The sequence below is a fragment of the Suricata suricatta genome, chromosome 16 (genome assembly GCF_006229205.1).
Source record: "Suricata suricatta isolate VVHF042 chromosome 16, meerkat_22Aug2017_6uvM2_HiC, whole genome shotgun sequence".
Taxonomy (NCBI): domain Eukaryota; kingdom Metazoa; phylum Chordata; class Mammalia; order Carnivora; family Herpestidae; genus Suricata; species Suricata suricatta.
Genome location: NC_043715.1, coordinates 26564478 through 26588659, shown reverse-complemented (window position 1 = coordinate 26588659; position 24182 = coordinate 26564478). Strand labels below are relative to the sequence as shown.

The window sequence follows — 24182 nt, the reverse complement described above, 5'->3', positions numbered from 1 at the left end:
TCCTTTCTCTCCATTCCTCTCCTCTCTCCCTTCCTCTTCCTCCCCCCCACACCCCCTCAATTCTGGCTGTCGGGAGTGGGAAAAACTTGAGCACTGGTTCCAGCGGAGCTCATCCCACATGGAAGGTACGGAAGAGCTGCGGTGACCAACAGCATCGACTGGTCTGTAACTCCTAAAATTTGAGAGCTGCAGGTAGGATTACCTATGTTTTGTCAAGAAATTAGGATAAATGCATCCTAGTCAATAAGAGCGGCAGCGTGTTGTCGCAGTCCCTTTGAAAGACAAGATCTTGGCTTGTTTAAAATTTCAAGGTAAAATCAGAAGATTTAACTCCTTTGATAGAAAAAGTACTTGATTCTCCTGAGAATTGTTCAGATTTGTGCCTTGTCATTCTAATATTTTTTTCTTTAAAAAATCCATTGGGTGGGGCAGAGAGGTATTTGCTTAAAGATTTAAATAAGTTGGCTATTTCAGATTTTTGCAGACTTCATCTTTAAGTAGTAAGTAGTGTGGACTTTTTTTTAAGGATTTTTTTTAATGCATGTAAAGTGCAGAATTCTTATATGAGGTAAAATATTAAAATAGTATTTCTTTTTGCTAAAACCTTTGGGATTATAGGTATCTGTGTGTGTGTGTGTGTGTGTGTGTGTGTGTGTGTCTGTCTGTCTGTCTGTCTGTCTAGGATGCCTTAATTCAGTCATTTCTATTTTGTTACAAGAAAAAGTACTATTGGAGGTATTTGGGATTATCTCACATGAAATGCTTTAGCATAAGGCTTTAAATAAGAAGAATTAAATAGTAATACCAAGATGTGGATTTTTAAGTATTATCAAGTGTAGGCACTTTAAATTAAGGTAGTTGCTTTTTCATTCTTAAATTCATCCTCAAAAGAGCCCAAGTCCTTTAAGCATATTTCACATTTTTGGTGTAGAGAATGTGATTTCAGCACATGAGATGAAAACTTCCTAAGTCATGTAAGCATTATCTGGAGGGTAATAAAATGATAAATGATGCCTATAACACTTTTAGTACCTTGGCTAATAATATCAGAGATGAAAATGCTTTCAATTCAGCATTAAAAAAGCAGCTTGCTTGTTGTCTTTCCTTACAAACGACAGAAAAAGACCGCGATGTGTAGCTTTTTATCCCAAGGAATGTGTTGTACCATGGGACCTGTGGGGTCTGGACTTCTTTCTGAAGCAGGGACTTGGAAATTGCTCACCTACTTGAGAGACTAAGCTCTCTTCAGAGGTGGGGGACTTTCTGTACTCTTAACAATAGGGAGACTTGAAGAGCTGTCAAGTGGGGGGTGGAGGAGAGCTGCTCAGGGAGGCAGAGGAACTGAGGGTTTCGCTCATCTTGGCATCGGAGGTCTGGATCTCCCCACGACTAAGATTCCTTTAAAACTCTGACCCAGCGCAGCATTGCAAAGAATTGATTTCTGAGATGAGACAATGAGCTGTGGTTTGCATTTTGTAAAGATGGAGGAAACCTCTAACACTGACCCTGTGTGGAAGATGACTCAATTATCCGTGCCTTGGTACAATTGCAAATTATTTTCCTTTGTCTGAAGTGGGTGGATGCCAGCGCCTTCATCAGAGCTCCTTAATTTAATGTATGGAAAATGTCTCAGCCACCATTTTTAACAATTAGCTGTATCATGGTTGAGGTGAGCTACATTCTGAAGGCAGCTGCAGGGCCGTTTCATTTACATTCAGCTCTGTGGCACAAGAGCTTTGTGACTGTAAAACTCGGAAAATGAATTTGCACACCGCATAGAAGAGTTCTCTAAGAGGGTGGAGAATATTCTCAGAAAGAAAATGGAATCCTTTTGTCTACAGTAAGTATTGCTCATATACTCCTATAGCGGGGAGAGATTGAAAATTCATCTTTGGTTGAAGGGACAAAATAGACTTTTAAATGAATGCTGCAAATATTAAAGATGTGACACAGAGGTCCTTGGAGGTATTTTTCTATGTGTGTGTCAGAGACCAAGTGTAAGATATATATATATACATATATATGTGTTTGAAATGTAGGTTCTATATATGAATTATTTTAACACATGCTTTCAATTCATTCTTCTTTGGTAATTTAAGTTAATGAGAGGTATGAATTTATTACTAGTCAAAAGGTAAAAATGACACTTGGGATAAAAAAAAATCCAAATATGCTATATTTAAGAGTTCAGGCTTCTTTTCCATGGTCTTTTACAGTTTGTTTTTCACTCCTAAAGAAAATTGCTAGATTATAGTTTAGTTTTTGTTTTGTTTTGTGTTTAGAAGAAAACCCTTCCATGTTCATGATCTGCAGTAGCTGATTGAAATATATAAGAAAAAACATTTTAACAAAACAAGATTTTGTCCTAAAAGATCAATAGATTGAGACTTTCACTATCTTTAATGGGGATAATTCTTAGTGTCTTCTGTTTAATTAATAGTGTGACTTCAAAGCTACTTGTGGAAAACTCTTATTTGTGAATGTAAGCTTAGAGATCTTGATTCTTAAAATTAATTGGATTTGACTGGCTTATTCCTTTGTTCCTTTATGCTGTTACTATGAGGAAACAAGTGGATTTTAACTTTGCCTTGTGTGTTTATTTTTTTAAAGGCACTTAACCCTGAAGAATGCATAGTGACTGTATTTTACAGTAAACTGTACCGTGAAGAATTTGCTCAGAATGCTTTAGTAATCGTTTTCAGGAGTTGAATCCTCACAGAACGGAGTATCTGAGAATCCTGTTAACTTGATATCAAATGTATAAAGCCAGCTGCTCCTGCTATTATTCGGCCCACTCACTGAATGCTGGTTTTCTCTAATGGAGAGATGTTTTTGAAACTAAGGGAGAGGAGGATTTGCACAGGAGTCTCTTCATTGAAGCAGGGAGGCTCACTTACTCTAAGCCCTGTTCAGAATCCTACAAAGATCCCATAAATCTTACATAAATCTCAGGGCTGCAGCGTAAGCGTGTAGATCTCGATACAATTTTTGTAATCCTGGGAAGGACATTTATTATATGAATTGTTTAGATATGTGGTAGACTGGAGAGGGATTCTTTCCCCTTGATTTTTACAAGTCTTGCACTTAGAAATAAGAGAGTTTGGGGGCAGCAAACTAGAACTCCCATTTTAACTGCAGCTCTGCGTGCATAAAATGGTTGGTTCGATGGAGTGAAGGGTGTCACAAAGCCTTCCTTTGAAATTTTTAAAGTAAAACTTGGCTGAAGATTCTGATCTTATTTTCTTTCCCTGGCTTTATGTAATCCGGGGAGATAGCAGAGACCCAGCTGCTTTCCAGTTCCTTTGCCTCTACTCTACTATGGTCTACGCAAGTTTGGCTCCTGGGAAGAGGCTCTTTTTTCTCATACTTGTAGGGGAGCCCCAAATCTCTTCAATCTGGAAACTCTTCGGTTTTCTCATGCAGTTTTATCCTAGCTGCTAATAAAGAGTCAGGGGGCTCGCCCTTTCTGCTACAAAAAAAAGCATTCATATCAAATCCTTGAATGCTCTGGGAGTGCCATAATGTAGATAAGCAGACATGTCGGCCAGCCCGCTAGAAACATTCCGTGGCACTAAGATGGCAGTGAGGAAGGACTAAAATGGCGTCACCAGGAACACTGTGATAAGAGGTGGAGCGCATGAGTTATTTTTCTTTAATCAAGTTTGAGGACACCTCTAGTGGCACTGCTTTGCCAATTTACAGTTGTTTTTTTGTTGTTGTTCTGTTAGAAGATAGAAATTTTGAGATTTTCCTGAAGTAAAGACTTAATTAGCATTTATATCTAAATAGCTTCCAATCGTTGCTTGTAAGAAATTGGTGACAGATAGGGAGAAAATAAATTTTAAATAGGTATTTTATATCAGTGCTTTCGAAACTCCTTGCTTTATGTTTTCTTCTTTTAAAAAAAATGTAGAAACATAACTTCTTCCAGTAGAGGATGGATTTTAGAAAACAGGACAGTATGAGTCTCCTTTATGACAAGATGAAGCTAGCCTTCCTCTGAAAAGATGTTACTTGTTTTTGAGTCTGGTTTTCATTCTCGCTCTGTGTGGGCTTTGGTTATTTTTATATATAAAATACATGTTGCCACCTTCAGAAACAAAGTTCATTTCTTTTGTGGTTCATGGTATCGATTATTTTGGAAGTGAACTGTAGTCATGGTGGTAGTGACCTTGCTGATTTCTTACCTGTTCCCATCTCTCATGAAGTTGGAATTTCAGGAGGTGGCCTCAGAGTTCATGAAGTATAATCAGCTCATTTTGCAGTTAGATAAAGTAAGGTTTACAGTAGTTCAATAACTTTCTCAAGGTCATACATCTGGACAGCAGTCGATGTGCCCTGAATTCAGGCCACCTGACTCCGGATCTTTGCTGTGCTATGTATGCTGCTGTCTGCATCTGAGTCCCTGTCTTTCTCTTTGTGGGCTTGCTGGTGACTGATGGGCCTGATGGACTGAGCTTTCGGCAAAACCTATCTTTAGCAGCATAGAGCTCATGGAGGTGTTCCTACTCAGTCTTGCCGGAAAGGACTTAGTTGAACTGTGCCTGAGTCTTCCCGGGCCTGTGTTGTAGTTGATACACATTTATAAGTTTATCACTTATAAACAAACATTGAAACATAAGGCATTTTGCCAGTTGAGCTTTTAGGTCCATTCTCAGCTCCGAGGAGGAAGTGCGCATCTCCTGGGATGGGCACGAGCGTCACGTCTGTCTGCCCTGAGCTTCGATGGAGCCGGGCCTTCTGACGTGCCCTCCCAGCGACGTTCCTCCAGCTGTGGGCATGAGGGGTCCCGCGGCGCAGGCTTGCCCCTGTTCCTAATGTGGGTGGGCTGGGCGAAGGGTCAGTTTCAGCCTATTTGTATTCGTAAAATGGTCTTGCTCTCGCTCCTGTTGTTTGTACTCACCACTCCAGCTAAGCAGTGTTTTCTGTTTTTTGTGCCCATGGTGATTAGTGGTGAGCAGTGTAGCCTGTGGTATTCCCTTAACTCTGACAGGGTAAAGTCACCCCGTTTCCAGGCTTGAGGTTTTAGAGTCAGTCGTAAGTACTGTTAGCAGGGCGGAAGCGGACCCTGACAAATTCCATGGAAGACCTTGGAAGTTATAAAAGAACAGTTTCTCACTTGTGTTAGTGGACTCCAGACAAATGTTTGAAAAAGAATTTCTGAATCAGAAACTGCAGCAAAACCAAAGCTCCCTTTTCTGTGACAGCCATGCTGATCCGTGCTCCAGTCCCATAGGCCTAAGCAGTGCTGCATAGCGGGAGGGGCTGTGATTTTTGACCGCAGTGTGACTGACACCGTGTGCCAGTAGGGCGTTAATACGACACATGGTTCTCAAGCACTGTCTTCACTAGCAGCAGCGCCTTGTGCTTGCTAAGTAGAACCGAATCCTGAGCGCTGTAGAAACGGCCTGGCCAAAACCACTCGATTCCCACCTGACTGGCTCGGAGACACACCCTCTGCTCTCTGTTCTCACAATCCCCAAATCTTGCTTTTGTTTCCTGTTTCCAAAGGGAAAAGACACTGGATAGCAAAGCAGGGCTCCGTGGCTTGTTTTTTCTTTCTTTCTTTTTTTAAAATATAATACGAGGTTGTTTTAGTGAATTCTTCTAGAGGATAGTGGGGGGACGTTGGCCATGACAAAGGCCATTATTGGAGCTTGCCCATCCTATACTGCAGTGCGGTTTGAGTACCCTCAGTTCTCTGACTGTGGACTGATCCATCTACAAGATGGAAATTGGTTCCTCAAAGATACATTAAAACATTTTTATCATTGCTTAATGGATATCCTCCTTATCTTACTGTCACTTCAGGTGGCTCTGGGATTAATATTTTTTCGATGTCTTCATGCCCTTGAGTGAGGAGAGGGTCCTGGTGCTGGTTTTTAAAGCCAGACATACTTTGCCACACTGTTGCATACGATTTGCAAAACTAGATTGAAGTTTCCGTTTTTAGAATTCCCCCTGTTCATATGTCCCTGAAGGTTAGCCCTAGCAAGTGTACTAGTTTTGGGCGGGGGGGGGGGGGGGGGGGCTCAGGGAGATAAAATGTTCAGAGTTGCTGTCCTTGCTTTCTCCCATGCGACCACCTCAACAGTCAGAACAGTTGGCTGGCCGCCCTCCCTCCCCCTCTGCCTTGGCTTCTCATGCTCCTGTTCCTCCCTGCCCCACTTCTAGTAGTGGAGAGAGAGGAGGGTGGCCAGCAGAGGCCCACCCACTGCGGCCTGGCACATGCAGTCCTGCCGCATCATGGCCCCTCTCACTAGGATGCCGGCTCTGGCTTGCTTTTCGTGAAGTGCTGGGGTTACCAGCACTGAGCAAGCCGCGTCATCTCCCAGGACCTCTTGTGACCAGCAGGGGAAAGTTATTTCTGCAACCCTGAAAGGTTACTGCAGGGCTTTGCTGGATTTGGGAGGAGGGGAGGGGTGTCCTGCTGAAAACACTTTCTTTCCTCCCTAGTGCCCAGATGGCCCCCGTTTATGATTTTACTCATTCATTTACTTGATCCCCCTCTGCACTAGTCTCCCAATGACTGAGCCGAACAGAGCACTTTCCTTTTCCAGGATGGCTGGAGTTCAATAGATAACAGGACTGCCCTGGGCTCCCTGCAGCAATAGCACAATATTTAAATGGCCCTCCCAGGGGGGCAGCCCTTACCTCAGCCTTACTTTGCAAGGACAGTAACCCAAAGTGCTAATGAGCAGCCCTCGCTTCATGACTTGGTGAATCTAGTAGATATGTGCCTCCATTATGTTGACAAGGGAGGTATACTGTGCCCTCCTGCACCCCTCACTACTGCACACAGGGATGGCATGTCCCCTTTCTCAAAACCTTTTCCCTTCTGGGTCATGGGGAGTCCCACCTCTTACTTTCTTTACTCAGCACAGAAAATCTTGGAAGGTGGGTTTTTGTTGTATGTTAATTACTTTTCCTTCGCTTTCTGCCCTTCATTCTTCTGTGGGTTGGAGAAGATAATAGGAAGGGGTCCACAAAAGGCAATTAGGTGGACTTGTGTGAATGGCTCTTTCGAAGGCATGTGGCTTTTCCAGAAGGCACAGACAGGTGAGATGGAATTTCACCACACCTGGAGTGGCATGCCTTTGAAGAGACCAGAGACCAGGCACGCCAGCCCCCTTAAGTCAGTGCTGTCTGGAAGGCTCTACACGGATCCAGAAGGAGGCACTACTCAGAGCTGTGTGTTCTTAGGTTTAGCATCTCCTTGGACACATTGAGGTAGCTTTAACCTGTGAGAATTTGTAGACTGTCCTTTAAAACAATTTGAATTATGGGAGCAAGTGATTTGTTTTGCCTTAAAGGACCCAAATCTGTCACGTAATTGTGTGACCCTCTGTTTAGCCCAGTAGTAGAAACCATGTACAAAATGGGACCCTGAAGCCTGACAGTGACAGATGGCCTGGTGCCCATGCAGCGCCATATTACAGCGACAGGGCCTGCCACCTGTGGCTCTAGAGCTGCCTGCGGGCCTGTGGATCTGCTGCGCTGGCAAATGGTGGGGCTCGCAGCCACTCCTGCAGGGTCTGCTGCCACCTGCTGCACGAGAGGGGCCAGGCTTGTGCAGAAATGCGCAGTGAGAGGCCCTCCGGCAGCATTGGGACCTGGTGCGGCTGGTGACGTCAGCTGCCGGCTTAGCAGTGCTTTTTGTAGGGGGTTTTTTAAAGACCTCTATGCATCTGCTTTTTAAAATATGATGCAGTGTGCAGAAACAATGTAAAAGTATTAAACTTTTGTAGAAAACAAGCTATGGGGTTGACTCTAAATACCTGAGTTGCAGAATAAAGCCCCTGGATTTGCTATTCCTATCGTATTCCTTGCAAAAGAAGGTTTCACTCTCTTGGGTGTTTTAGGCTGACATTTTATGTATTCTTACTGTGTTGCGTTAAATATTTCTCTGATGAGATAACCAAACATGCTATAAAACCATATGAAATCCCCCCCCAATTTTGAAAATGTTTACATTTAAAAATTTCTCTGTTCATCTTTTAGGCTTTATCAATAATGAACATCTCTTTGCACCTGCAAATGCCTCGAGGCGTTCTCCGTGGGCACCACAAGGGAGCTAATGAAAAGCGTGTCCATGCCATCTGATAGGCCCAGCGGCTCTGAGCACTGGCAGGCTTTCTGTTGTGCCCATCTGAAAACAGCACCTTGCTTTGTCCTTCCTCACTTTCTCCTGAAGTAGCACTTTGACTTTTATAAAAATTTCACCCACGAGAAGGTTTTAGAAGAGGTCATTTGTTCAGAAATTGGGAAGAAGGGAAATTTCGGAGAGGGTAAGGGAATAGGTATTTTACTCACAATGAGCTGAAGCAAAATAATGGATATAACTCCTGTCTTTATAGAAATCAGACACTTCTCCATTTCCCTATCTAAAGGTAATGGCTACTTGCCGTGCATATTGGAATTCTTGTTTCCATCTTGGAACACACCCTCTTGATTATTCAGTCTTTTAAGTTTATTTTTTGATCTGCTTAGTTTTCTTTTCCTTGTTTCATCATCTTCCTAGCTGTTGCTTGTGTCTTAACAATGTTTTTTTTAATCCACAGTGACCATTTTCTACTATCACTGCATACTTGTGCAATTATTTGATTTGGAATGTTGGTTACAGATCTCCTCTTACTTTGTACATTGTACGTATTAAATGAGAGAAGATACAAGGCTTTTAAAGGGCTCACCGTATGTTTTTGTCAGATGCCTGCCATGGGGGCTTCACTCTACATTTTGAAAGAGTAGATTGCAGGTTGATCTTTTGAAGGGGAAGAGAAGTGGAATGGTCTTTTGTGTTTTGAGGACCATGTAAAATATGGCTTCTGCCCATAATATTGTATCTTTTTTGTTTTAATTTTCAACGGCCAGGAAATCTGTGTTCAGAATCTTCAGTTCAAACAGTTTATGTAACTGTCCGGGAAAGCGCGTCTTCATTGTAGATGGGAAAGCACTTTCTTTTTTTGCCATCTTACTTTCCTAGCTAAAATGGACACAGGAATTCTCCTCCTAGAGACCCTTGTTCCTTACAGTTCTCACTTTGGGGAAAGCAAATAAGCTAAGAGAATTTGGCCACTTGACAAACACATCCTTGTGCCCACTCCCTTCTTCTGCAGTAGGAGTTAGCTGCCACTTGCATTCTGAAACCGAGTCTGCCTGGTGACTAAAAATTAGGCCGTTCCACACCTGTCTTTCCCAGCGTACGCCATTTCAAAGCTCGTCTGGCTCTCGGCTCCCTGAGATGTAACCACACATTTGATAGGAGAATTGGCTTACCTTGCAGTTACCTTTTGGTTAGTACAGGTATCCTTTGCTCTTCAAAAGTTTGCGTTATGCCACTTGGCTCTTGTAAAAGACCTGCACTAGTACCCAGTTGCTAACCAAAAGAAATTCAAAGAGAACTTTTGTTTCTATGACAGAGGTGAAAAGCAAAAATAGCCTTCAGGATCTGTTTTCTAGCAAGCAGGTAGCGAGGCAGCGTGCTGGGCAGTGGCGGTGAGAGCAGCACTACCAGACTCGTTCCCTGGGAGCCACACCGGCCTCACGGCCTCAGCCGCCACAGTTCTGAACTGCATCTGTGAGCATCTGTGCTTTATCTGGATTTATTTTGTGCACCCATTAACAAGCTGTGCCCCAAGGTGTCAGAGCAGCCAAAGAGGTTATTTTTGGGGTCTGGGAAAACTCGAAAAATTTTTTTATAGGTATTAATGGTAATTGCTTCTTAGCTTTATGTCTTTTTGACTTAGGAAAGGTTTCAAAGGAATGTTCTACTTTCATATAGCAGAAGAAACCTTTATATATTACAGGGCAGCCCACATCCCCTGTTAAAGATGGAGCACATGGCTGGAGATCTTACTTAGACAGCCGTGCAGCATTTATTGTTCCACAGCAGTAAACAGTCATGGTATCTTGAGGTGCCATAGAGTTGATTGACATCTAGAACAGCAGTTTCCAGCTTTTTGTGTCTGTGACCCATAGTAAGAATTCTGTTTTACACCATGACCCACTTCCTATATACAAATACTTTCAATTATATAATTGAAAGGAAAGTTTCTCAAAACAGCATTTACCTATACCACATATCTCTGTTGCATTTCATTTAAAAAAATGCTGATCAATTTCATGACCCAGTTACGAGTTCTGACCCACATTTTGAAAAACATCATTCTAAAGGAATGCCACAAACTTGATATTTATTGTCTCATTCCTCCCCTAACTATGTGATAATAAGGGGATGAAATGAATTAGTATGCAATCATAAAATATGTTTATTCTACCTTGATTTGCTGTGATAGAGACAGTCTGGTAGAACGGAAAAAGGTAGAAAAGGGGGTCAGAAAATTAGGTTTCCAAGTCCAGGCTTTGCAGTTAACAAACTAGGTGATCTTAATCATATGGAACCACAACATTGTAGGGTTGATAGGAGCTCTAGAGTCCATCTCATGCGGCCCTTTCAACGTGAAACCTTCTAATTAAGGACACACGCTAAAGTACGATCCAGTTAGGCAGCACTGAGAGACAGTTTAGTATTGGGTTAAAAGCCAGGACTAGAACCAGATGTGTGTAACACACACTTAGCACGAGTCACCCCCACAGCCATGGAAGGGTTCGCCCTTACTAGTAATCATGTAACAGTATTCTCTGAGCCTTCCCCTTCATCCTTTGTAAAGGGGAACTAATAGTGGATCAAGAAAACAAAGAAACTTTGTGTCCCTCTCGGAGTCCCGTCTTTTTAGAGAGAAAAGGAAGTTTTTCTTTATTTTCTTGATTTAGAAGTGTATATTCCCTAAGTGTCTCTGTGACATTTGGTCTTTTGAAAAGTCTGCTTGAATTTTGCCTCTTCCTTATCCTGGTTGGGGTCCCGTGGTCCAGTTGGTTAAATGCTGAGATTCGGTTTCTTACCTGTAAAATGGGGCGGGGTGGGTAGGGGGAGAGTGGAGTGATCATGTCTGTTCTTTCATATTGTTACAAGATTAGCCATAATGTCTTTGAATTGCTTAGAGCAGTGTCTGGCCCTTAACTGCTTGCTGAATGGGAACTATAATATGTTACAGAAAGCTTGAAACCAAAAGGCATTCAAGGAGACAGAAGAGGGTCAGTTTCCAGGACTCTGGCACGGAGGAGCAGTATTCAGATGGGGAAGTCCAGAGTCGTTATCTTACTTAGCAGGCCAGCAGATGTTTGTGGAGTGTTCTTTTACTGAGTGGGCCAACAGTAGACGGGTTAGGTGGGAGACTGTGAGCAATTAAAAAGTGCTTGTTGGGAAAAAGAGGGGACATTAGTGATATGGTGCCCTGAGGGTCAGAGCTAGATGGCTGGCATCTTCAGTTGGGAGGCGGGCTGTTGGGCATTCTCCATGACCAGGGTCGTCTTTGTAACAGGGCGATCCACCCCATGAGAAAAGGCACCTCCCAGGTCACCCTCCAAGCCCTCAGTCCTACAGTAAGCCCATTCTCTGATGAGCTCCAAAGGCATACCTCTGGGCTACTGGGTGTGAGAGGTGCCTCACAGCAGGAATTGGAAGGAAAGGAAATACATGTGAGAAAGGGAAGTCAGGGGAGAGATCTGGGCGAAACTTGGGCTGAGGCAGGTATTTTTCTGCCCGACTTGTTCTTTAATTTGTTTTTTTCCCTTGAGGTATGTGTTCTTTAAAGGAAAGTAACTGCCACCAGATGGCACACGAATCATGGCACTCTTCCGACTGCATAAATTCTTATTCTTTTAAAGAGTCTTTTCAGAAGATAGGTCACCAATGAATTGTTTTTGACAATAAAATGATATGTGGCCTTTTTTAGTGTTTCATTTTAGAGAGGAATAAAGGATGAGAAATTGAAAATCAAAATCTATGTATCCTGGGGGTCTGGTTTGTGCTATAGAAGAAAGCCCAGTTGTTGAGGGGTGTGACAGCCCGTGGTCTTTGTTCATAGGAAGATGATGTCTAAAATCTGATTCTCATGCACAAGTGGTTGATTTATTTATTAGTGAGACTTTTGGAATGTAGGTTAATAATGAATATTTTCAAGAGGAGTGTTACCTGCCTCTATAGCAACATGTGTTTTTCTTTCTCTCATCACTACTTGACATTTCATCTCTTAGAAAATTTGGAATTGTGTTTTTTACAGGAAATTATGTTGCTTTTAAACAGATGTATCTGATTATTGCTTTGCGTTTGTGTTTTAATTGTGTGTGTGTATGTGTGTGTGTGTGTGTGTGTGCGCGTGTGTGCATATGCGCGTGCGCATGCCTGAGTTAAATGCAGACATGGCTACATTAAAGGAATGGGATCGGCTGGTCACTGGGAAGAGCAGAGGAAGCCGAGAGAGGGCACCGGGCCCTTGGCACAGTCCCTCCTACGCCAACTAAAAAGAAAAAAAATGAGAGCACGCCTGGTTAGGCAGTGGTTATCACCTCCGTCCCCAGAGGTGGCTGTGTAGACAGTCCCCCTCCCAGTGTAGCAGCTGGGAAGAGGTGCGGAAAAGCACAGTCTGTGTCCACCCTTTGTTTGCGAGCAGCATTCAGTGATAATTCCATAGCTTTGTTTATAAACTGTGATGCTAAAACCTTTTGCTTTAGCCATTAAAGACTGCTTATGAAAGGGAAATTATAGTAAAGGTTTGTTGACTTGATTCATTTGCCATGAAGGGTAGAAACAGGATCTGTTAAAATCCCTGCCCTCCTCCACCCCTCGCCCCGGCATCTCTTGTCTGGTTCCCCATCGTCTCACATCTGGCTGGAGGCAGGGGATGCGGTGATAAACCGCCTCCTTCTGAATGCACCACACAGGGTCCTAACTTAATGCGCTCTGGTTTAGTGAGGCCACTGCATTAGCAAGCAAGTGACCGGTGCCCTTCCCCACCCCCACCCCGACCTACGAGCAGTGCACGTGTTTGGAGCAGCCTTCATGTTGTCCCCTCAGAGCTGCCATGGGGACTGCCCAGAGGAGCCTACGATGGAGCTGTTTCCTGGGCTCCTGGCCATTACCCTGGTCACTCCAGTGTGCTGCCAGGTTGGGATGTGACAGGTGTGGGGGAATCTTTCCAATACCTAAGAGATCAGGGAAACCTAGAAGATTAGTACTATTTTATTTAAATTTATATGCCCAACTGGAGTACCTCCCCACCCCCCAACCCCATTTTTTTTTGCTTTCTTCCCAAGAATCAGCAACTTCATATCTGGGACTGCTTGAATAACATTTTAAAATGTTATAGTTGTTAAAACATAATAGGTGATCAAAAATTAACCCTGGGGCACCTGGGTGGCTCAGTAGGTTAAGCGTCTGACTCTTGATTTGGGCTCACTTCGTGATCTCGTGGTTTGTGAGTTCGAGCTTTGCATCGGGCTCCATGCTAACAGTGCAGAGCCTGCTTGGGATTCTCTCTCCTCTCTCTGCCCCTCCCGAGCTTGTGTCCTCTTTCTCTCAAAATAAATAAATAAACTTAAAAAAGATTAACCATGCAATAAAAATTTAAAACTGTCAAATAATGGCTTTTTAGATTTAGCATATCTTAAAAACTTCAGCTTAATTCTACTTTGTATTATATTCCCTCAGAGAGTTCATATTCCTGGGCATTTGTCTCTTTGATGTCACCAACAAATCTAAGTCTAATTGATTCTAACAATAAAGCTACATGTATTGAATCTTGAGTCAAGCACTTGATTGCATTATCTCATTTAATATTCATTTTACATATGAGTAAACTAAGGTTCAGAGAGTTTGGGTGACTTTGCACGATTCGTGCCATCAGTAAATGGAGGCAACATGATTTGAAACTAGTCCTGCCATTGTGTTACTGTGTAGTTGCACTTTGTAGGCATTTAGCCCCGTGCATACTTAAGCAGGCTTGTGGGCTGTCTTTTCATCCCACCCATATTAAACAAGCAGCTGAGGTCATCAGGCCTGAAATAGGGAGTACACGTAGCAAAACCCCAGAAGAAATGGGGGGTATCCCAACCATTGACCAATAAGGAGAAAATACCCAGGCAAATAAATGGTGATGCTTCTACTGCACGGGGAAGAAACTGAAGAATGAATTGAAGGCAACAGAGAAATCTAGACCAAGCAGCACTGTGACTGGGCCCATAGGCAAGGCCATATCTGTAATGTGGACCGGTCGGAAATACTGAAGAGCAGTCTTGGCTGTCCGTTCACATTTTACATGTTTACAGGACGTGGGACTCATGCTCCATGAGGACTTTACCTTCTAAGGGTCATCATGTGCTTCCCAGAATGAAAGAACTAGGAAACGTCTGGAAAAACCATCTGTCTGATGGTTTTGAGTTAAGAAATTTCTGTCAGGGGGAAGGTGGGCAGGATAGCAGATACCCTTATAGTTATTTTTTCCCTCTACAGTATACTTTTGATGATCTGAAGGTTAATTTTAACCCAGGTTGTGTCATTTCGCCCCCTTGCCTAGGGTTTCCTGAAGAACGAGAAGGACAATGCCCTGCTGTCTGCCATCGAAGAGTCCCGGAAGAGGGTAAGAGCCGGCCCCAGGTGAACCCGAGGGCAGCGGTGTACGCAGGCAGTGCAGGCTCTGGAGACTGGAGCCCTGTCCTGGGCCCCGCTCTCCTCCTCGCTCAGTTTGCCAGAGGGAGCTCTGGGGAGTGTGGGGAGGATACCGTGCTTGCGTCCGTGCATGTGTTTAGTAACTGAGACGCATCTGAAACACGCGTTGGCCAGTTAATTATTAAATTAATCTTAACGTGGAAGGGCCGGCCAATTCACCGTGACACTGTAAGTGATATTTTGATTTCTACTGAATCAGCAGTTCAGAAGAGTGGGTATGACCATCAATGATTTTCCTTTATTTCTTTCCCTTCCTTTTATCATACAAGTTGACTTTCTGTGTTACCTTTTATATTAACAATTTCCCCAAGCTCTTAAAAGAAAAACAACAGAACAGCTTGGTGCCCCCAAAGGATGATACTAAGCTGGCCAGAGCCGCCATTGCATGAGCAGCAGTGCTTTGCACCAGGTACCCTGAGACCGTTCACCAACCTCAGACAAGAGTTAAAAGAACAAAACCTCTCCAAAACATCCGATTGTGGAGTAAGAGATTTTTAGGCCACCGGAGTCCTTTAGGGAGGGAGGAGGAAGGTTAGCAGTCATGTGGACTTGGTTCTAAAAATGCAGCTGTTCCCCGGAAGGAGGCTGGGGAGGGTTCACGCTCGTCCGCCAACGGTGGCCGTCTTTGCAAAAGTGAATAGGGGTGAAGGGGAAGCCTCCGTCGTGCGGTTTACTTTGTAACTCTTATATCAAGTAAAATATGTTTGTTATTTATGTAGTTTAAAAAATAATAAAAATACCGCTTCTCGGTGTGCTTTATTAAAATATTCTGTGCAGGTGGAAACGTCTCAGGAGGGCTGCTGTGCGTGAGATAGGGCGGTAGGGGGCTCGCCAGCTCTGACTTATAAGAAGATGTTCCAAAGGCATTTCTTTAAATGACTGATACATTTAATTGTCAGAGTAAGAATCCCTATAATTTTATTAAGTATATTTTTGGCCATAGTATTTATTCCTGGAAATAGAGATAGTCACTTGATTCAGATTTGGGAAAAAAATTTTTTTTAATGCTTTTTTTTTTTGTTCACACTTTGAGTGAGTTATTCACCAACATTGATTCTCCGGCTGTAGAGAACCAGTGAAATTAAATTAGGATTGTCAAATGCCACTGAGCCTTATTAATCCATTTACCCTGTGGAATGTGTTTCTGGAATTGGCAGCCTCTGAACATTGTGCCATACTGAGACTAAATGTGCAGCCAGCCAAAACATTTAAGTGACACACCACAGTGCAGAAGGCGTGCGTGTGTGTTTGCGAGGGAGATGTTCCGGTGTCGGGAGCCGGCATGGGGTGGGGGGACACCTTTCACCTGTCTGCACACCAGGAGACGAACCACTGAGCAGGACTCATTTTCAAACAAAAGGTGAGCAGCTTCCTGGCATTTTGGTGATAATTTCATGTTTGAATAGCTTGCCAATGTCCTGCTGAAATGCCAAGAAAACAAGCTACAAAACCACAAATGTGTCCTGTCTTTTTCCATTTGGTGCATCCCAGCAAAAACAGAACAACATTATCAGAACATATGTAGAGTTTCTAAAAGCCAGCAACAGCCCGATAATAAGCGGTGCAAAGTCACAGCATATCGCCCTCTTCCCTTTATGAGACTGGGGTTCGTGTGCCCCCACCTGTTTTTAGTTCAGTTGCCCAGTTCTCTTCCTGCCTTTCATAACTGTGTTCAAAGAGATTTACACACGTAACTTGAAAGATTCCAATTTAATTAATAATTTCTCCACTGCTCTGTCATCTTCTGTGGTCTGTCTGTCCTCCCTTTTACTTTTCACACATCCGCACACCCTTCGAGGTTGTCCCTTTTCTCTTCCCTTGGATTTCTTCCCTTGTCCCTACCGTTGCCTACTTTGCCTCCACCGTCAGTGTCCTTCTCTTCGGTGCCAGTTAGTGTCCTGTTGATTCTCTCTCACCAGCTCTTCTGGTTGACACTCTTCTTTGTACCTGATCCAGTCGTTTGGATGTGAGTCTAAAGGGAATGGGCTGGAACAGGGCAGATGGGTGGCTGATCATCCCTGAGTAGCCCCCAAATCCAATGTTCGTGAGCTCTAACATCATTAAGATAAGCTGAGGGTTGCATGGTCAAAGGAAGAGAATTTTAATGTTGGACCATTTATTTTTATATGAAGCTCCTTATCAGACTAATGATGAATGGAATCACAGTGCCGTTCGTTCAAGTTGTGGTGCTGTTTCTAAATGAGTAGCCTGGCATACTGCTCGAATGTATCTGAGGATTCAAGCCCAGAAAACTGCCAGTTTTCAGAGTACTTCCTGTATTCTTGAAACAGTTCTTGGCACACAGGTGGGCAGCCTGATGAACAGGTGCTGCTTAATTCCCCCTCTAATTCCCATTAAGGGTCACTCTGACCCTTAAATGATGCTGGAGGTCTGTCCCCACCGTCCTTATCAACAATGTCTCTGGGTAGTATATTGTCTGTCTTTTTCAGTTGCTTTTACAATTGCCATTCTTCATCAGACAGAGGACTTATCCTTAAGAAAAACTCTTGTGTCCCTCTGATGTCCTGGGTCAGTACCACCGCTCAGTCCGCGCTCAGAAAGCTGTACGGTCTGCCAGCCTCCCCCTACCCCCGCTCATGTCTGCCTGGCCTGGTCCTCATGCCACATTGCCCCTCAATTTCCATTGCTGGGAGAGGCTCGCCGCCGAGGGGGTTGTTGGTTTGACGACTCAGTGGGGAGAGTGGCGATGAAATTTCGGTTCACTGATGCACGATTTCTAGTTATCTTCTAGGGAAGCCGCCCCTTCTCCTACCCCTGACACCGCCTTTCTGTTCCAGTGTACTTCTCTCTGTTCAGAATGCGGAGCTCTCATATTTCAGTTCACTAAAGTGATGAGAGAAAGTAACTTTTTCCTGGGATATTTTTTCACTCCGGGCCAACTGACTGGAATGGTGTGTTCTACCTGACTCCAGCAAGAAGCAGACCAGGTGGAAGACTGTTTTTAAAGTTTGTGGTTGTCATTTCTCCTTGTGTCTTCAGAATACATATTAGAGAAGAGATTCACTGATAGGCGGTCCAAAATCAGACTTGCAGGATATGCCAGCCTTCTTCCTAATCATTTTTGGGTGTGTCTGGTACCTTCCTTTCTCACGTTTAGATAAACATTGGTTCATACCCAAACATCCCGTTTGTGTACAGCATGTATGTGATTTTCTAGCAGTTTCCCAGAGCTCATGTATATGGGTATTATCAGTATAAATTATGTGTTGCCAAAAATAAAATAGGCATTGCTAATACTCATTCCCTTGGTGCTGCCTAATTAGATGCCAATCTGATTGCAAATGAAATGGCTTATTGAAAAGTGGGCTTAAGCTGATGGGAAACATGGTCTGCCAGTTAAAGAATAATAGGCTAAGAACTTAGGTCATGATTTATTGTATTTTGAAGTTGCTTTCATTAATTTCTTCGGAAGGTTTTGTCTTCCCCTTCTCTCCTTTCCTTTCCTTTCCTTCCTCTTTTTCCTTTCCTTTCTGAGCACCTTGTTTTGGCAACAACCTGCCATATCACCACTAGATGGGTGTGAGGTTTGTCAGACATTTCAGTAGTGACTTTGAGCAGAGAGGTAGGAAACCTGATTATAGAAGGCTCTGCTCTTCTTTTACTGGTTTGCCTCCTTCTATGAAAATATTACTGTCTCTTAAAAAAAAAATCAAGACCGTGGGAGAATCTTTTGTTGTTGTCTTTCCTTAGATGCTTACTAAAAACCACTGATATACAGAATCCAGTTAAAAATACTTCAGTTTAAACTGTGACGTGCTATCAATTGTAATATGTAGCCTCATTTCAGAGGTTTAAAAAGATATTTATCTTAATGAGCAAATGAAAAGATGTTCCACATCACTGGTCATTAGGGAAATGTAAATCAAAACCACGAGATAACAAACTCACACCCGTTAGGATGGCTCCTATCAAAAAGAACATAAAGGCTCAGAAAATAGTAAGTGTTGGCAAGGGGGCAAGGGTGTAGAGAAACTGGAGCCTTTGTGCATTGTTGGGGGGAATACAAAATGCATTCGCTGTGGAAACAGTATTCAGCCCATCAGAAAAGTAAACATAGGATTGACCACGTGAGCCAGCAGTTCCACTTGCGGGTGTGTACCCCAATTGAAGAGAGATCTGTGCATCCATGTTCATAGCACGTCACTCACAATAACTGAAAGGTGGAAGCAGCTCAAGTGTCCATGGTCAGACGGATGAACAAGACGTGGCTTATGCGTACAGTGGAATAATACTCAGCCTTAAAAAGGAAAGATTCTGCATCCACTACAGCATGGATGCACCTGGAGGAAATTATACTGAATGGAATAAGCCAACCAAAAAGGCAAACACTGTATGATTTCACTCGTATGAGGTACCCAGCAGTGGTTGAAGTCATAGAGATGGAAAGTGGTGTTTCCCAGGAGCTGGGGGAAGGAGAAAATGGAGAGTTAGTGTTTCACTGGGGACAGGATTTCACTTTTGTGAGATGAAAAGAGCCATGGAGTTTCGTGGTGGCAGTGACTACACGACAGTCTGAATGCACTAATATCCTGAACTGTACACTCAAAAATGGTTAAGAGGTGGATTTTATGTGTATTTTACATTTAAAATAAGCCTTTTAACATGTTAGACACTAAGGATAATTTTTAAAAGAAGATTGCTTTTGCCTTACTTATAGAAAGATCTGAGGGGCTTTGAATTTCTATTGAACTTTAGAGGAAACCGAGTTGTTTTCCTGTTTGGGTCATCTCCCTCTGTTCCTCTCTGTCAGACCTTTGGCATGGCTGAGGAGTACCATCGAGAGTCCATGCTGGTCGAGTGGGAGCAAGTGAAACAGCGAATCCTCCACACACTGCTGGCATCGGGAGAAGATGCACTGGACTTTACTCAAGAAAGCGAGGTAGGTTGAATCCAAAAGATAAGCCACTACTGGGGCGCCTGGGGGGCTTAGTCGGCTGAGCGTCCGACTTCAGCTCAGGTCATGATCTCACAGTTTGTGAGTTCCAGCCTCACTTCGGGCTCTGTGCTGACAGCTCGGAGCCTGGAGCCTGCTTGGGATTCTGTCTCCCTCTCTTTCTTCCACTTCCCCACTTGGGTTCGTTCTCTCTCTCTCTCTCTCTCTCAAAGAAATGAATAAACGTTAAAATTTTTTAAAAAAAAGATAAGCCACTAATAAAAATATGAGGTCAAGGAACACTTATCTACTGACTGCTGGCAGTCTTGGCAGATGATCACTGTCTCCCCCTAGAGACACTTTATTCACTTGGCCTCCAGGATGCCCACATTTGCTGGTGTTTCTTTCCGCATGCCTGGCTATTTCTGCTCAGCCTCCTTTGCTGAATTTTTCTGACTCCTTGACCTCTAGATATTTGAGTGTCTGGGACTCAATCCTTGACCTGTTCTTTCTCCCTCAGTTACTGCCTTGTTGATCTCATCCAGGCATGTAGCTTTAAATACCATTTCTGTGCTGAAGACTCAGATTTACCTGGCAGCCCCAAACCCCAGACTCACTTATCTGATGGCCCTCTGGGCTCTACTGACATGTGTCCTAGCCATCTCCAGCTAAACACGTCCATGACTGAGGCAGGATAGCAACTGCCCGCCACTCCCTTTCCAGGCCGGCCTGCCAGCCTTCTCCCTTCACAGAGCTTATCATCTCTGTAAGTGGCATTTCCAGTTTTTCACTTGTTCGAACCAAAAACCTCAGATTCATTTGTGTAATAATGTGAGCAATGCACCCATAATGGCCATTCCTTACTATTGTTATATTTAAAAAAAAAGTAGTTTCAGATGATTTAGAGGTGCAGATTCAAAAGTATGATGTAAAAATTACCACGTAAGACATTTCAAGTAATACTACCAATGCTTCCTGGTAAATCTTTTTCCCACAATTTGTTTCTTGGCAAGTTAGCATTCGTTTCTCACAAGAGATAGGATAGCTGAGGGTCAGACCCGGGACTGTTGGCTCTAGACCATCATTCTGTTAAAGTCTGGGTCAAAGGTGGGTAGCTTGGCAGTTTATCATGCCTGCGGGGTAACAACTTCCTACATCCCATATCCATACATCTGTTCCTGACTTAAAAACCAGTTTTTTCCATTAAGTTAGCCCCCCAATAAATGCTAAAGACTTTTGTCTTAGAAAATTACTTATTAAGGACCCGGTTCCACATTTCGTACACTCAGAGACTTCAAAGACTAAGATCAGAGTCTTTGGGAAATGGCCAGCCTCATGTTTCATTCTCTAGTCTGAATAGGTAAGTAGAACAGTTCATGGTTTTATAAACTTCATTTTTTAAAATGGTGTTAATAGGTTGTAGTCTGTATTGGGATTTGGAAGCAATTATAAGCTGCTAATGAGATGTTCTTTTTTGATTGCTCTTTTCTTAAAAATAGGTTAGTCTATTTAGTAGACTTTTCTTCCTTGACCTCCAGTCCCCTTGTAAGAAAGTTATCAATAGTTTTGCTATTCTCCGTTGTGACACTTAGCAGAATGGATAGCTCTGCTGTAAAAGCTGGCAAGGGGTGCAGGTGGTTCTCTCATCAGGTTACCTAGGGAATTGCTATTTTCTGGAACCTTCTATGTTTTGTTTGTTGCTGTTGTTTTGGACTTTTTTCCTGAGGTATAACAGACGCAGAAAAGTGCGTACCTTATAGTATGCTGTTGGGGAATCACAAATGCACATACCCAGATGAAGAAGCAGATCACTTCCAGCACCCCAACGGCCCTCCTTGTGTGTGCGCCTTTCCAGTCACTGCCTCTCACCACCGCCATCAGGGGAACCCCTGTCCTGACCTCTAACATCGTAGTTTAATTTTGCCTGCTTTTTTTTTGAACTTTACATAAATGAAGTCATACGGCATATGCTCTCATTCCTAGCTTCTTTTGCTTAACAGTCTGTATATTGGTGCATGTAGCTGTGGGCCATCCGCTCATGGCCGAATAGTATAACTACGATCTGTTTCTCCGTTCTTGGGTTGACGGACATTTGGATAGTTTCCAGTTCTTTGCTTTTATGAATAGTGCTGTTGTGAACATGCTTGTACGTGTCTTTTCGTGAACATATGTTTGCATCTCTGTTGGGTACAGCTAAGAGGCCGGGGCAGAGGATATGCTTGTGTTCAGCTTTGGTAGGTACTGCCAAACAGTTTTCCACAATGGTTGTATCGATGTGCCCTCCCACCAGCAGTATGTGAGAACTCCATTTGCGCCACCCCCTTGCCACGCTTGGCCTTTTTTTTTTTTTGTCTTTTTTTAATTTAACCATTTTCTACAGGCTTCTCCCTTGTAATTTTCTTCAAAATGATAGAAAGGTGATGTTATCTCTAGTTGGGCAGACATTTTCCTCTACCCTATTTCTAGGAAACCACATGATATGAAGGCCAGAGGTAGGCTTTGGAATTCCTGTGCCTGGATGTCCTTACTGTAAGTGGCCTCTGTGGAAAAGGTGTCCTAAGGAATGCAGAGCGTGTGCACAATGCCTCTCCCGGAGCATCAGAGACTGCGCACGCAGTGCATCCTAGCAGTATTTATAGTGGGTGTTAGTGTTTGGTAAGCTTCATACTAAGTTTATTTTCATCGTTTCAATATGGATCTGTCCCTTTTTAGGGATTTTCCTCCGTTTATAAAGTATCTGTAGGAATGTGGGGCGTCTGCATGGTTCAGTCCGTTAAGTGTCCGACTCTTGATTTCAACTCAGGTCATGATCTCATGGTTCATGAGATTGAGCCTGACGTGGGGTTCTGTGCTGGTATTGTAGCACAGAGCCTGCTTGGGCTTCTCTCTCTTCCTTTCTCTCTCTGTCTCTCAAAATAAGTAAACATAAAAAGAATAAAAAGAACACATGTGCTTTGGAGCAAGGAAGAGGCCTTTGGAATCCCCGTGCCTGCACGTGCATGTGGCCAGTGGGAGGGGGAGCAGCCCCAGGGCTACACCGCTTGCATGGCAGCACATGGGCTTGGAGCAGTGTTGGGATCTTTGATTCATCTTAGCCAACTTTTAAAACAGTATTTAAAAGTCAACTTTTATCTAAATTCTGTGCAGTCTAGCGCCCGTGTTGGTTTTAGACATAGTCAGTAGATGGTTCTGGAATGAATTGTCTGGCAAATGATTGAGCCTCGCAAGCAACAGGCTCTACTAAGAAGCTAAGTTGTAGCTTAATTACAGACAGTGAAGGGAACAGTTCACATCCTAATGTGCGAACAGTGCATTGTTGAATATAATGTCTCATTTGATAATGGACTTAATACCAAATTACATTAATTCCCAGTCACAAAACTCTTCCACATTTTAACATCCCTGAAATTAGGGTGTGTCTTAAGCCCAGCGTCATAATTTAGTTGACATCTTTTTTCCTTTCCTAGTGGTGCATAAAATAAACAATATGTCTTAATAATAGATGATGTATTAGATTCATTGCAATACAGTAAAATGGAGACCAACAGAGTTTTTAATTGGAAAACTCCAGACTGCATGATTCCAAACTGTATTTTAGTTTCCCTGGCACTTTCCTGGGATGGGGGGCAAGGGGGTTGATTGACATACCAGAATTTGAGTAGGAGTTCAAGTGTAGAAAGTGCTCTGCAGTTCTTTCAAAAAGAAGGTTTAAAAAATCCAAACAGGGTCTGGGGCACCTGGGTGGCTCAGTCAGTTAAGTGTCAGACTTTAACTCGGGTCATGATCTCACAGTTCGTGGGTTCAAGCCCCGCGTCAGGCTCTCTGCCGACAGCTCAGAGCCTGGAACCTGCTTTGGATTCTGTGTCTCCCTCTCTCTCTCTCTGTTCCCCTCCCCCACTTGTACTCGTTCTTTGTCAAAAATAAACAAACATTAAAAAAATTCTAAGAGGCCCTTCATTTTAATGTCATGCTGTATCATACCTGAGTACCTTCTTGCACAGTCTGCAGATGGTGGAGGTATATAGATGCACTTTTGAGAACTCTGCCGCTGCCCCCCCCCCCCCCCCCCCCCCCCCCCCCCCCCCCCCCCCCCCGCCCACGCAGACATAACCTCTGACAGCGGTGCACAAGCTGTCCTGCCGGTCCCCTCACATACCCATGTGCACACTGGTCCATGTACATTCATCTGGTCGATATCATTTCATTCCATAATGACACCATTTTATATGGCATGTTAGACTCTACAACTTATCGTTATGTTTTTATTTTTTGAACTTATTTTGGAGCCTTTTCTAGGTTAGTACATGTAGGTGTCTGCCATTTTTTAGTGGCTCTATAGGTTTTATTATATATAATGGTCCAAGTGCTCTTCCCACTTTGTCCATGAAGAATGAGGCTCCAAAGAAGTTAGATGTCATTCCAAAGGTCACATAGTTGGATTGCATTTAGAACCTGGGTCCTCTGGTCCCCAGATGGTGTTTTTTTCCTAGTAGTGCTTCTGTGTACAGATTTTATAGCCAGCCATTGTGAACTAATCTCTTTAGTTCCATTTTGTTTACCTAAAACCAAAAATTCCACGTGGAAATTAAAAACTCTTCCTTCTGTAGTATAGATGATATATATATATATATATATATATATATATATATATATATATATATATTTTTTTTTTTTTTTTTTTTTTTTTTTTTTTTTTTTTTTTTTTTTTTTTTTTTTTTTTTT

At 43.1% G+C, this 24182-nt stretch overlaps 1 protein-coding gene across 2 annotated transcripts in view; it reads left to right on the top strand.

The window, feature by feature from the left end:
- The window catches only part of NUP93 (nucleoporin 93), a 102664-nt gene that overhangs the window by 54348 nt on the left and 24134 nt on the right, over window positions 1-24182 (top strand). The window contains exons 1-3 of one of the 2 annotated variants that reach the window (XM_029925301.1): window positions 52-192; window positions 14415-14477; window positions 19338-19466. In XM_029925301.1, the coding sequence (XP_029781161.1) occupies window positions 19347-19466 (120 nt within the window). In that variant the 5' untranslated portion in view covers window positions 52-192; window positions 14415-14477; window positions 19338-19346. Of the gene's footprint in view, window positions 1-51; window positions 193-14414; window positions 14478-19337; window positions 19467-24182 lie in introns of those variants that run through there. The other variant, XM_029925300.1, reaches the window with a different exon arrangement.